Here is a 12,500-nt window from a genome sequence, read left to right on the forward strand (position 1 = left end):
TTTCTTTATGTCATGTTTGGATTCCGTGCATGAAGTTCTGCTGTCGCGAGCTGCAAATTGAGTTTTTCTTTTTCTCTCTGCCGCTGTTCTGACTTCTGACTTCTTGGTGCAAATGCAACACTTAAACCTTTCCACATAGATGCTTGCAAAAAAAAAGGGCAAATTACACTCAGCTGCAAAACTTAATGGTCGTGTTTGAGCTGTAATTTCTTTAACACAACATCTTCTGTGAATCGGACCTTGAGACGAACTGATAGCGGCTGCAATCCATTCTTTGTGACTTCCCCCGGAGTTGGAGTTGGATTAAACACGGAGGTTTCCAGCACCTAAAAGGTTTCTCTTCTGATTGTGCTGTTTGTGCTCTCAGTGTCTGAACTACAGTCTGAACGCGGCGGTGCTGGAGAACCAGCCGCCGGGGACGTTAGTCCTGCGCAACCAGCCGCCGGGGACGTTAGTCCTGCGCGTCCAGGCCCACGACGCCGACATGGGGGTCAACGGAGAGGTCAAATACGGCATCATGCACAGAGACGGAGTGTCGTCCGGGTTTGACATCAATGCCGACACCGGTAAGTTTTACGGAACTATATGAAGACTGTTTGCCGTTTTTCTGCAAAAAACAGTTGACAACAGTGTGTGTGTTTGTGTGTGTGTGTGTGTGTGTGTGTGTGTGTGTGTGTGTGTGTGTGTGTGTGTGTGTGTATGTCAGGTGTGATCGCCACTACGGTGAGTTTTGACCGGGAGCGTCAGAGGGAGTACACGCTGTCGGTGACGGCCACGGATCAGGCTGAAGAGCCGCTCATCGGGATCTGTCAGATCACCGTCCTCATCGGCGACGAGAACGACAACGACCCCAAGTTTGAAAACAGCCGCTACCAGTGTGAGTTTCTGCTACAACACTAGAGTAACACTCCTGCTACTATAAGTGCTGTTACATATATATATTATATATATAATATATATATATATATATATATAATATATATATATATTATATATATATTATATATATATATATATATATATATAATATATATTATATATATATATATATATATATCTTATACATCTATATATATATATCTCATATCTATATATCTCTATCCTATATCTATCATCATCTTCTCTCTCTCTATCTCTTTACTCTCTCTCCTATCTCTCTCTCTACTCTCTTATCTCTCTCTCTCTCCTCTCCTCTCTCCTCTCTTCTCCTATCTCTCTCTCTCTCTCTCCTTCTCTCTAGTCTCCTCTCCATCTCTCTCCTCTCTTCTCTCTCTTCTCTCTCTATCTCTCTCATCTCTCTCTATCTCATTCTATCTCTCCTCTCTATCCTGTCACCCTCTGTAACATCCAGCCGGAGACTCCTCTGTAACTTCCAGAAGGAGACTCCTCTGTAACATCCAGCGCAGACTCCTCTGTAACATCCAGCAGCCGGAGACTCCTCTGTAACATCCAGCAGCAGGAGACTCCTCTGTAACATCCAGCAGGAGACTCCTCTGTAACATCCAGCAGCAGGAGACTCCTCTGTAACATCCAGCAGCAGGAGACTCCTCTGTAACATCCAGCAGGAGGAGACTCCTCTGTAACATCCAGCAGCAGGAGACTCCTCTGTAACATCCAGCAGGAGGAGACTCCTCTGTAACATCCAGCAGGAGGAGACTCCTCTGTAACATCCAGCAGGAGGAGACTCCTCTGTAACATCCAGCAGCAGGAGACTCCTCTGTAACATCCAGCAGCAGGAGACTCCTCTGTAACATCCAGCAGCAGGAGACTCCTCTGTAACATCCAGCAGCAGGAGACTCCTCTGTAACATCCAGCAGGAGACTCCTCTGTAACATCCAGCAGCAGGAGACTCCTCTGTAACATCCAGCAGCAGGAGACTCCTCTGTAACATCCAGCAGCAGGAGACTCCTCTGTAACATCCAGCAGGAGGAGACTCCTCTGTAACATCCAGCAGCAGGAGACTCCTCTGTAACATCCAGCAGCAGGAGACTCCTCTGTAACATCCAGCAGGAGGAGACTCCTCTATAACATCCAGCAGCAGGAGACTCCTCTGTAACATCCAGCAGGAGGAGACTGCTCTGTAACATCCAGTAGGAGGAGACTCCTCTGTAACATCCAGCAGGAGGAGACTCCTCTGTAACATCCAGCAGGAGGAGACTCCTCTGTAACATCCAGCAGGAGGAGACTCCTCTGTAACATCCAGCAGCAGGAGACTCCTCTGTAACATCCAGCAGCAGGAGACTCCTCTGTAACATCCAGCAGCAGGAGACTCCTCTGTAACATCCAGCAGGAGACTGCTCTGTAACAGCAGACAGGATACTCCTCTGTAACATCCAGCAGGAGGAGACTCCTCTGTAACATCCAGCAGGAGACTCCTCTGTAACATCCAGCGGAGGAGACTCCTCTGTAACATCCAGCAGGAGCGACTCCTCTGTAACATCCAGCAGGAGGAGACTCTCTGTAACATCCAGCAGGGAGGAGACCTCCTCTGTAACATCCAGCAGGAGCCTCCTCTGTAACATACAACGGAGGAGACTCCTCTGTAACATCCAGCAGGAGACTCCTCTATAACATCCAACAGAAGGAGACTCCTCTGTAACATCCAGCAGAGAGACTCCTCTGTAACATCCAGCAGCAGGAGACTCCTCTGTAACATCCAGCAGCAGGAGACTCCTCTGTAACATCCAGCAGGAGGAGACTCCTCTGTAACCATCCAGCAGGAGGAGACTCCTCTGTAACATCCAGCAGAGGAGACTCCTCTGTAACATCCAGCAGGAGGAGAACTCCTCTGTAACATCCAGCAGGAGGAGACTCCTCTGGTTGTATAGAAGTCTATGAGAAAATGTTTCTACTACTCTTGATTTATCACCTCAGTAACATTTTCCTGATGAGTTTATGTCTCGAACTCGAGGCAGACAACTGCTTCTCCTGCTTGTTTTATTGTTCCTCCTGTGGTGCTTGTACTTCTACTACTTACGTTCTTGAAGCTAAAGTTACTGCTCGGTTAGTAACCAGCTTCGCCTCTCATCACTTACTTGTTTTCCGGTGAAAGTGTGAAACAAGGCAGTAACACACTCTGGGTTAAAAGATTTCTTCACCTCTGGAGACGCTAACGTGTGAGATCACACGGTCCCCTCACTGTACAGCAGGATAGCTTGTGTGTGTGTGTGGAGGAAACCGGTGAAATATGGAAACCGTCTCTTTGTCATCCTCTATCAATCTGCTTCCTTGTAATCCTGGAAAGCTCTTAAGACTGATGAAATATTCGCCGCCGGCTCCCGCGGGTCCGTGTTTGTTTACTATGTGTGCAAATATGTGTTTTGATAAGCGTTGTGTCAGAAGTTCTCCTCGTCAGATTAGGGAGGCGCACGGAGCGGCTCATTAACTATTTAACAGGCAGATTGACACTGGTGTGTGTGTGTGTGTGTGTGTGTGTGTGTGTGTGTGGGGGGGGGGGGGGGGGGGGATACACCTCTGTTCTTGTTGAGTATCTTGCGCTCTCTATCGACACACATTAAAATCAATATTATGGAAAAGAACAATTGGATTTGATTGACTGGATATTCCTGTCCCCCAGAAAAACAACTTAAAGGAGAATATTTACGTACGTGGATGAATTTGATTCAGACTACGGAATACGGTGGAGCGACGGGTCCCTGAACGCCTCATTTGAGAACTTTAGGTGGAGCGCTTAAATATCATACGTTTCGGTGTCACTGTGATGCAACTTGTCGTGAGATATCGTACGAGTGTTCGTTGATCCATGGAGTAAGTATTTCATATCATCAGATTGTACAGAAGTCTACGAGTTGTTTATCCATCACGCTCGCTTCATCTTGTGTTGAAGAATGCTCTAATTAATTATTAAAATAAAAACAACATGGTTTCATTTTGACTAAACTTAGTGAAGCACTAAGAATATTATGTTAATTGGCACAACTTGGTGTTAATTAGTTAAAAACTGGTCGGCTGTAAGGACGCATAAGATTTATTTCTAAATTACCCTTTTGTTATTTTTGCATAATTGTCCAAAATTCTGAGCCATCATTTTCTTCTTGTGGTTGTTTGGCCAGAAGTTCATTAGCGAGACATAAATACAAAAAGAGATGTTGTTAAATGCAAACAAAGAAAGTCTTTGATGTTCCCGTCGTTCCTCTGACGCTCATCAGACTCAGCAGCGTCCGACGGGATTATTCAGTTGAAACGTATTCAGAGAGCCACAAACATCAACAGGACATTATTCCTGACATAATGCTTGAAATGCAGTATTACAGAGGGAACTGTGCGGCGGCCCTCCTCTCTGCTCGTTGTGTTTTGTTGTCTGATCAGCGCTGACGCTCATCACAGTCAGCAGGATTCGAGGTTATATTCATACATTTAAAAATGCATCTGTTGACGTTGCAGAGTGAGACCCAGAAATGACAAAATGAGGTGACACGCTGCTGACGCGATACAAACTGTGCTCCCATTATTATAATATCTGCTTACCGTCACACAACACGATTCATTGTGTTCACTACAGCTGCAGAGGTGTGGAGGCGGGTCATGTTGACAGGTGGTGCTTATAACAAAACTATGAATTAGAAACTTTCAAAATTACAAAGTAACTTAATACATGGCAGCGTTTGCAGTAGCAGTAAAGCAGCAGTGTGTGCAGCAGTATTGCGGGTAGCAGTACTTGTAGTAGAATACTTTGAATAGTTAACTCTGTCAATGCTTCTGCTTCTGTTTGGGCTGCTAGTAGTAGTACCAGTACCAGTAGTACCAGTATTACCTGTAGTACCAGTATTACTAGTAGTACCTGTAGTACCAGTATTACCTGTATTACCTGTAGTACCTGTAGTACCAGTATTACCTGTAGTACCTGTAGTACCAGCATTACCTGTATTACTTGAAGTATCTCGTCCTGTCTGACAGTAACCTTCTTCTCCTCTCAGACTTCCTGCGCGAGGACACTCCAGTAGGAACTAGTTTCCTGCGGGCGGCGGCACACGATGATGATCAGGGGAGCAACGCGGCCATCACCTACTCCCTGTCCAATCAGAAGCCAGCTTACCTGCACATCAACCCCAGCACTGGCTGGATTTACGTCAATCACCCCATCTCACAGGTAGAGCACACATTACTATTATTACAATATCCTCAAGCTTCTGAAACCTTAAAAAAAAAAAAAAGTCCACATTCTCAAGGTCTAAAACTCCAAATGTGGTCCTCACAAAGTTAGACGTGTGTGTAGACACACACACACACACACACGTAATATATTAATTTATCAGTTCCTCTGCTGCTGTCCTGATGGAAATCTTTGTATATAAATAAACATGGAGGCAGAGCTGTTTACTAACAGCTAACATGTTTGGTATGCATCCACTGAGGGAACGTGTGTGTGTGTGTGTGTGTGTGTGTGTGTGTGTGTGTGTGTGTGTGTGTGTGTGTGTGTGTGTGTGTGTGTGTACTTGTAGCTCTCGGCTTTATGCTAAAGTTTCCTGTTTTTCAGCTTTTTCCCCCCAAAGTCTCTTGTTTACATTAATAACCCGAACTAAACAATCACATTCTGTTGCTGCTGCTTTATATTCAGCTCATTAAATATGTCGCTGATCCTTTTCACATTGTTCTGGCTAGAAATAAACAAAATTAACAATCTGAAATACGTTTTCCAAGTGCTTTGCTTAATTTATTTTACTTTGTTAGTTGTATTTCTTTGAGTGCAGGTCGGACCCAAAGGACATTTAAATTGGTGTAAACACATTTAAAAAGAGATGCACCATTAGATTGATACTATTTTTATCTGATTGCACATATTTCTTCTCCTGTCGTGGAATATACATATTATTATACCTGTACCTAAATAAGTATAGACTGTTGCTTCAACGTAATAATATATTTAATTAATTCATGAATTTTAAAAAGGAGCCCAGTACGTCTAACAATCCTTAGAGTTGTAAAAGATATACGTGAAAATAATACTCAGTCACAGTGTCAGGGTCATGAGGTCATGAGGTCATGAGGTCATGAGGTCATGAGGTCGTTTCTGCTGTTTCCACTGAGAGAAGAATACAAGTTAGTATCAAACAGTTTAAATGTTTAAGGACTGAATGATGCCAACTGAGGGCGAAGGAGGCTGAAAGATTCCTATTCGTCAGGCAGGAGGTGAGAAGGAGGCGGAGGGAGGGGGAGAGCGAGGAGGAGAAGGAGGGAGGAGGGGGAGAGGAGGCGAAGGAGGAGGAGGGAGAGGAGGAGGAGGAGAGGAGGAGGAGAGGAGGAGGAGGAGGAAGGGGAGAAGCAGGAGGAGGAGAGAAGGAGAAGGAGGAGGGAGGAGGAGCCGGAGACGGAGGAGAGGAGGAGGAGGAGGAGGAAAGGAGGAGAAGGGGAGAAGGAGAAGGGGGAGAAGAGAAGGAGAGAAGGAGGAGGAGGGGGAGAAGGAGGAGAGGAGAGGGGGGAGAAGAAGAAGGAGAAGAAGAGGGAGGAGAGGAGAAGGGGGAGAAACGAAAGGAGGAGAAGGAGGGAGGAAGGAGAAGGGAGGAGGAGAAGGAGGAGAAGGAGAAGAATGGAGAAGGAGGAGAAGAAGGAGGGAGGAGAAGAGGAGGAGGAGGAAGAAGGAGAAGGAGGAGAAGGAGGAGGCGGGGAAGGAGGAGAGGAGAAGGAGGGAAGAAGGAGAAGGAGAAGAAGGAGGGGGAGGAGGAGGAGGGGGAGAAGAAGAAGGAGGAAGAAGGAGGAGGAGAAGGAGAAGGGGGAGAAGAAGGAGGAGGAGAAGGAGGAGAAGAAGGAGGAGGAGAAGAGAGGAGAAGGAGAAGGAGGAGAAGAAGGAGGGAGGAGGGGGAGAAGGAGGAGAAGGAGGAGGAGGAAGAAGGAGGAGAAGGAGGAGGAGAAGGAGGGAGAAGGAGGGGAGGAGGAAGGAGAAGAGGAGGAGGAGAGGAAGAAGGAGGAGGAGAAGGAGGAGGAGAAGGAGGAGGAGGAGGAGGAGGAGGGGAAGGGAGGAGAAGGAGGAGGGAGGAGGAGAAGGAGGAGGAGGAGGAGGAGGAGGGAGGGAGAAGGAGGAGGAGAAGGAGGAGGAGGAGGAGGAGGAGGAGGAGGAGGGAGAGAAGGAGGGAAGAGGAGGAGAAGAAGGGAGGAGAAGGGAGGAGGAGAAGGAGGAGAAGGAGGGAGGAGAAGGAGAGGAGGAGGAGGAGAAGGAGGAGGGAGGAGGAGGAGGAGGAGGAGGAGAAGGGAGGAGGAGAAGAGGAGGAGGAGGAGAAGGAAGGAGGAGGAGCAGGAGGAGAAGGAGGAGGAGGAGGAGGAGGAGAAGGAGGAAGGAGAAGGAGGAGGAGGAGAAGGAAGGAGGAGAAGGAGGAGGAGGAGAAGGAGGAGGAGAAGGAGGAGGAGGAGAGAGGAGGAGAAGGAGGAGAAGGAAGAAAGGAGGAGGGAGAAGGAGGAGAAGGAGGAGGAGACGAGAGGAGGAGGAGGAGGAGGGGAGGAGAAGGAGGAGGAAGGAGGAGGAGAAGGAGAAGGAGGAGGAGGAGGGGAAGGAGGAGGAGGAGGGAAGGAAGGGAGGAGGAGGAGGAGGAGGAGAAAGGAGGGAAGGAGGAGGGGAAGAGAGGAGGAGAAGGAGAAGAAGGAGGAGGAGAAGGGAGGGAAGGAGGAGGAGAAGGAGGAGAGGAGGAGGAGGAGGAGGAAGGAGGAGGAGAAGGAGGAGCGGGAGGAGATAGGGCGGAGGAGGAGGAGGAGGAGGAGGAGGAGAAGGAGGAGAAGGAGAAGAAGGAGGAGGAGAAGGAGGAGGAGGAGGGAGAGGAGGAGGAGAGGAGGAGAGGAGGAGAAGGAGGAGGAGGAGGAGGAGGAGGAGGAGGAGGAGGGAGGGGAGGAGGAGGAGGAGGAGGAGAGGAGGAGGAGAGAGGAGCGAGAGGAGAGGAGGAGAAGAGGAGGAAGAGAGACGGAGGAGGAGGAAGGGGAGAGGGAGAAGGGAGAGGAGGGAGCGAAGGAGGCGGAGAGGAGGAGAGGAGGAGGGCGAGAGGAGGAGAGGAGAGAGGAGGAGGAAAGGAGTGATACTGCGCGCAGGTATGTCGAGACGGAGGAAGCTCGCGAGGAGCGAGACTGTAGCAAGGCGGAGGCTGATCTGTATGGCGGCGTAGGAGTTTGTCCTCATTCTTTAGGTCCTTATATCCTTCTTTCATTCTTCTGCTCACTTTCTCCTCTCCTCTCCTCCTTCGTCTTCTTCTCCTTCTTCTCCTTCCTTCTTTCCTCTTCTTCTTCTTCTTCTCTGCCTCTCTGTGCCTGCAGTCAATCATTAGTAAAGGTTGATCAACAGTCTGACATTCTTCTTCTTCTCTGCTTTGATATGTACTTATTTTAAGAGTTATAAGTGTTCACTGGCCTTTAGAGCTGCCAGACTGCACGATGATTCAACACGTCGCAAACTTTAATTATGAATCCTCTACATTTATTCCTGCACTTTTAATAAAGTCATGAATCGTGATATTTCCTCCAGAATCTCCAGCTGTGAAATAAAAAGATAAAAGTTAGTGAAATGTTGTCGCTCCCCGCAGACGTCCAGGATCAACCAGCAGATCGTGGCGTCAGACGGAGGGAACCGCAGCAGCTCGGTGGAGCTGACCGTCATCATCACCAACGTGCACAACCAGCCGCCGCACTGGGAGCAGCCCGAGTACTGGGTCACCGTGCCGGAGAACAACGTGCGAGACGCCAAGATAGTGGTGAGTCCCAGGACGTGTCGTCCTGTTAAAGAGTAAACTCGCACATTCCAATAAAGCTGCACACGATGAAGAAATACTTCTCCAGGCTGAGAAACAAAACAGACGACACGGAGCTCCAGCTGTGAAGCTCCTTCTGCTCTGTGAGGACACAAGAGAGAGAAGAAGAAGCGGGAGGAACATGTACACCTCCTGCAGACAGCAGAGCAGCACTTCCTGCTTCCTCCCCCCCTCCTCTCTCATGGTGTCAGCATAGCCGAGCAAACAGCAAAGCGGCCCCAACCTGACTTCCTCCATCTAAAACACACACACACACACACACACACACACACACACACACACACACACACACACACACACCTTTATCCCTCCATCCTAATTCGCTCTCTTTTTCTAAGCCGCTGGTTTAGAAGGTGGAGGAGTTTTATTTCCTCCAGCTGCTCGATTTCATGGAGGTTAGTCAGTGTGTGTGTGTGTGTGTGTGTGTGTGTGTGTGTGTGTGTGTGTGTGTGTGTGTGTGTACCTGTGCTATATTTAATCTGTCCTCCTCCTTTTTCCCACATCATCTCTGAAAAGACAGAAAGACTGATGGTGATAGTGATGAAGGTCTGTGTGTGGGGGGGGGGGGTGTTGGGGGGGTGATTGGAGGTTGTCCCACCCACAGCTCCTTCTGTCTCAGATGATTGACAGCAGAGAGATAATTACACCTGCTGTCGGAGCATCACAATGGATTCTTAATTACTGTGTTTAACCTGATGGAGGCTGTGTGAGAAGGGTGGAGGGGGAGAGGAGGGAGGAGGGGGGAGAGGAGGGAGGAGGGGGGAGAGGAGGGGGAGAGGAGAAGGAAGTCAGACAGTGTTGTTACATTACAGTTCATTTATCTGACGCTTTTGTCCAAAGCGACAATAAGTGCAAACAATCGTGAGGATAGAGCTGTGAACATTAATCCTGCAGGTGCATCATCTTCAGGTGAAATCATCAAGTGCAGAACAACAGCTTCAAATAAGACAAACAAAGTGCAACATTAAGAACAGTGGGCTTGTGTTTCTTTCATTGAGCGGCAGTTGAAACAGGAGAGTTTCCAGTCTGCAGGTGTGAAGACCTGTGGAGGTCGTTCCACCATGTTGGAGCAGCACAGCATAGTTTTATTTGAGGGTCTCTGGGTCCCACTCGCCGTGAAGGAGCAGCGAGCCAATTGGCCGATGCAGAGAGAAGTGAACGAGCTGAGGTGTCTGGTTTGATCCACTCACAGCCCGGTGGACCAGTCTGAACAACAGCCTGTGGGTCTTCTGAAGGCTTCGACCTCTCAGAACTTTGTGTTCTTCTTTTAACATCTTGGTTTATACGTCAGCTTTAGTTTTGTGCTTTTACTTTTTCTGACTTGTTTCTTTTTGTAACCGGACGTATTGAAAATTCTATGTTTTGGAAACATGCTCGATGTAGTGGATTAACACTTCCTCTTCCTCTTCCTGTTCCTCTTCCTCATCCTGCTTCCTTCCTCTCCTCCGCTGTGTTAATTGCACCGAGGAGGAACTGTTGTTTTAAATTTAGCAGCGTTAATAAGGTTTGTTAATTACGTTGTTAACGAGGTAGAAGGAGGGAGACGCTGCAGGAGTGGGAGCTGCTGTGTGTGTGTGTGTGTGTGTGTGTGTGTGTGTGTGTGTGTGTGTGTGTGTGTGTGTGTGTGTGTGTGTGTGTGTGTGTGTGTGTGTGTGTGTGTGTGTGTGTGTGAGAGTGTGTGTGTGTGTGTCTCTATATCAATCATCTGTAGTCATCTGCAGCTTACGCAGAATTATTTCTCTTGTAGTTTGTTTCAGCAGCTCAGTGATCTGCACTTCTGTCGTTGTGTATCCAGTTGTACCTCCTGCTGTGCAGAGCGTTCACGCACTGCGAGTATTGTAGATGAATATAAACTTGTTATATGCACACACACATCTTTCTCTTCTCTTTGTGCTGGTCGTAGTGGTGATTTCTCTGTCCATGTTTTTATTGTTCAGAACCTAAAGAAAGATTTAACGTCGACTTTTGTTTCGCTCCTGCATGAGTTGCATCTTGGAAAGAGTCAAACTGAACAAAGTGTTTGTCCAGCAGAATCCTGCAAAACGATTCTTACTCACCCAAATAAAATAATCATTTTCAACTTCACACCTGAACTTAATCAAAAGCCTGCCTCCTGTCTCCTGCCTCCTGTCTCCTGTGTCACGTCTCCTGCCTCCTGCCTCCTGTCTCCTGTCTCCTGTGTCACGTCTCCTGTCTCCTGTCTCCTGTGTCACGTCTCCTGTCTCCTGTCTCCTGTGTCCTGTGTCACGTCTCCTGTGTCACGTCTCCTGTCTCCTGTCTCCTGTGTCACGTCTCCTGTCTCCTGTCTCCTGTGTCCTGTGTCACGTCTCCTGTCTCCTGTCTCCTGTGTCACGTCTCCTGTCTCCTGTCTCCTGTGTCCTGTGTCACGTCTCCTGCCTCCTGTCTCCTGTGTCACGTCTCCTGCCTCCTGTCTCCTGCCTCCTGCCTCCTGTCTCCTGTCTCCTGTGTCACGTCTCCTGTCTCCTGTCTCCTGTGTCACGTCTCCTGTCTCCTGTCTCCTGTGTCCTGTGTCACGTCTCCTGCCTCCTGTCTCCTGTGTCACGTCTCCTGCCTCCTGTCTCCTGTGTCACGTCTCCTGTCTCCTGTCTCCTGTGTCACGTCTCCTGTCTCCTGTCTCCTATGTCCTGTGTCACGTCTCCTGCCTCCTGTCTCCTGTGTCACGTCTCCTGCCTCCTGTGTCCTGTCTTCTGTCTCCTGTGTCCTGTGTCCTGTGTCACGTCTCCTGCCTCCTGTCTCCTGTGTCACGTCTCCTGCCTCCTGTCTCCTGCCTCCTGCCTCCTGTCTCCTGTCTCCTGTGTCACGTCTCCTGTCTCCTGTCTCCTGTGTCACGTCTCCTGTCTCCTGTCTCCTGTGTCCTGTGTCACGTCTCCTGTCTCCTGTCTCCTGTGTCACGTCTCCTGTCTCCTGTCTCCTGTGTCCTGTGTCACGTCTCCTGCCTCCTGTCTCCTGTGTCACGTCTCCTGCCTCCTGTCTCCTGCCTCCTGCCTCCTGTCTCCTGTCTCCTGTGTCACGTCTCCTGTCTCCTGTCTCCTGTGTCACGTCTCCTGTCTCCTGTCTCCTGTGTCCTGTGTCACGTCTCCTGCCTCCTGTCTCCTGTGTCACGTCTCCTGCCTCCTGTCTCCTGTGTCACGTCTCCTGTCTCCTGTCTCCTGTGTCACGTCTCCTGTCTCCTGTCTCCTATGTCCTGTGTCACGTCTCCTGCCTCCTGTCTCCTGTGTCACGTCTCCTGCCTCCTGTGTCCTGTCTTCTGTCTCCTGTGTCCTGTGTCCTGTGTCACGTCTCCTGCCTCCTGTCTCCTGTCTCCTGCCTCCTGCCTCCTGTCTCCTGTGTCACGTCTCCTGCCTCCTGTGTCCTGTCTCCTGTCTCCTGTGTCCTGTCTCCTGTGTCCTGTGTCCTGTGTCACGTCTCCTGTCTCCTGTCTCCTGTCTCCTGTGTCACGTCTCCTGCCTCCTGTCTCCTGTGTCACGTCTCCTGCCTCCTGTGTCCTGTCTTCTGTCTCCTGTGTCCTGTGTCCTGTGTCACGTCTCCTGCCTCCTGTGTCCTGTCTCCTGTCTCCTGTGTCCTGTGTCCTGTGTCACGTCTCCTGTCTCCTGTCTCCTGTGTCCTGTGTCACGTCTCCTGTCTCCTGCCTCATGTGTCCTGTCTCCTGCCTCCTGCCTCCTGCCTCCTGTGTCCTGTCTCCTGTCTCCTGTCTCCTGTCTCCTGTGTCCTGTGTCACGTCTCCTGTCTCCTGTC

The 12,500-nt window shown here is 49.3% G+C and overlaps 1 protein-coding gene across 1 annotated transcript in view; it reads left to right on the forward strand.

Annotated features, from left to right (window-relative positions):
- LOC115020959 (neural-cadherin) overlaps nucleotides 1-12,500 on the forward strand; it is a 142,840-nt gene that overhangs the window by 72,665 nt on the left and 57,675 nt on the right. Inside the window, exons 9-12 of the mRNA XM_029451061.1 lie at nucleotides 368-566; nucleotides 707-877; nucleotides 4,938-5,110; nucleotides 8,520-8,687. Coding sequence (XP_029306921.1) covers nucleotides 368-566; nucleotides 707-877; nucleotides 4,938-5,110; nucleotides 8,520-8,687 — 711 coding nt within the window. The remainder of the gene's footprint in view (nucleotides 1-367; nucleotides 567-706; nucleotides 878-4,937; nucleotides 5,111-8,519; nucleotides 8,688-12,500) is intronic.

This window comes from Cottoperca gobio, chromosome 16 (genome assembly GCF_900634415.1).
Source record: "Cottoperca gobio chromosome 16, fCotGob3.1, whole genome shotgun sequence".
NCBI classification, from domain to species: Eukaryota; Metazoa; Chordata; class Actinopteri; order Perciformes; family Bovichtidae; genus Cottoperca; species Cottoperca gobio.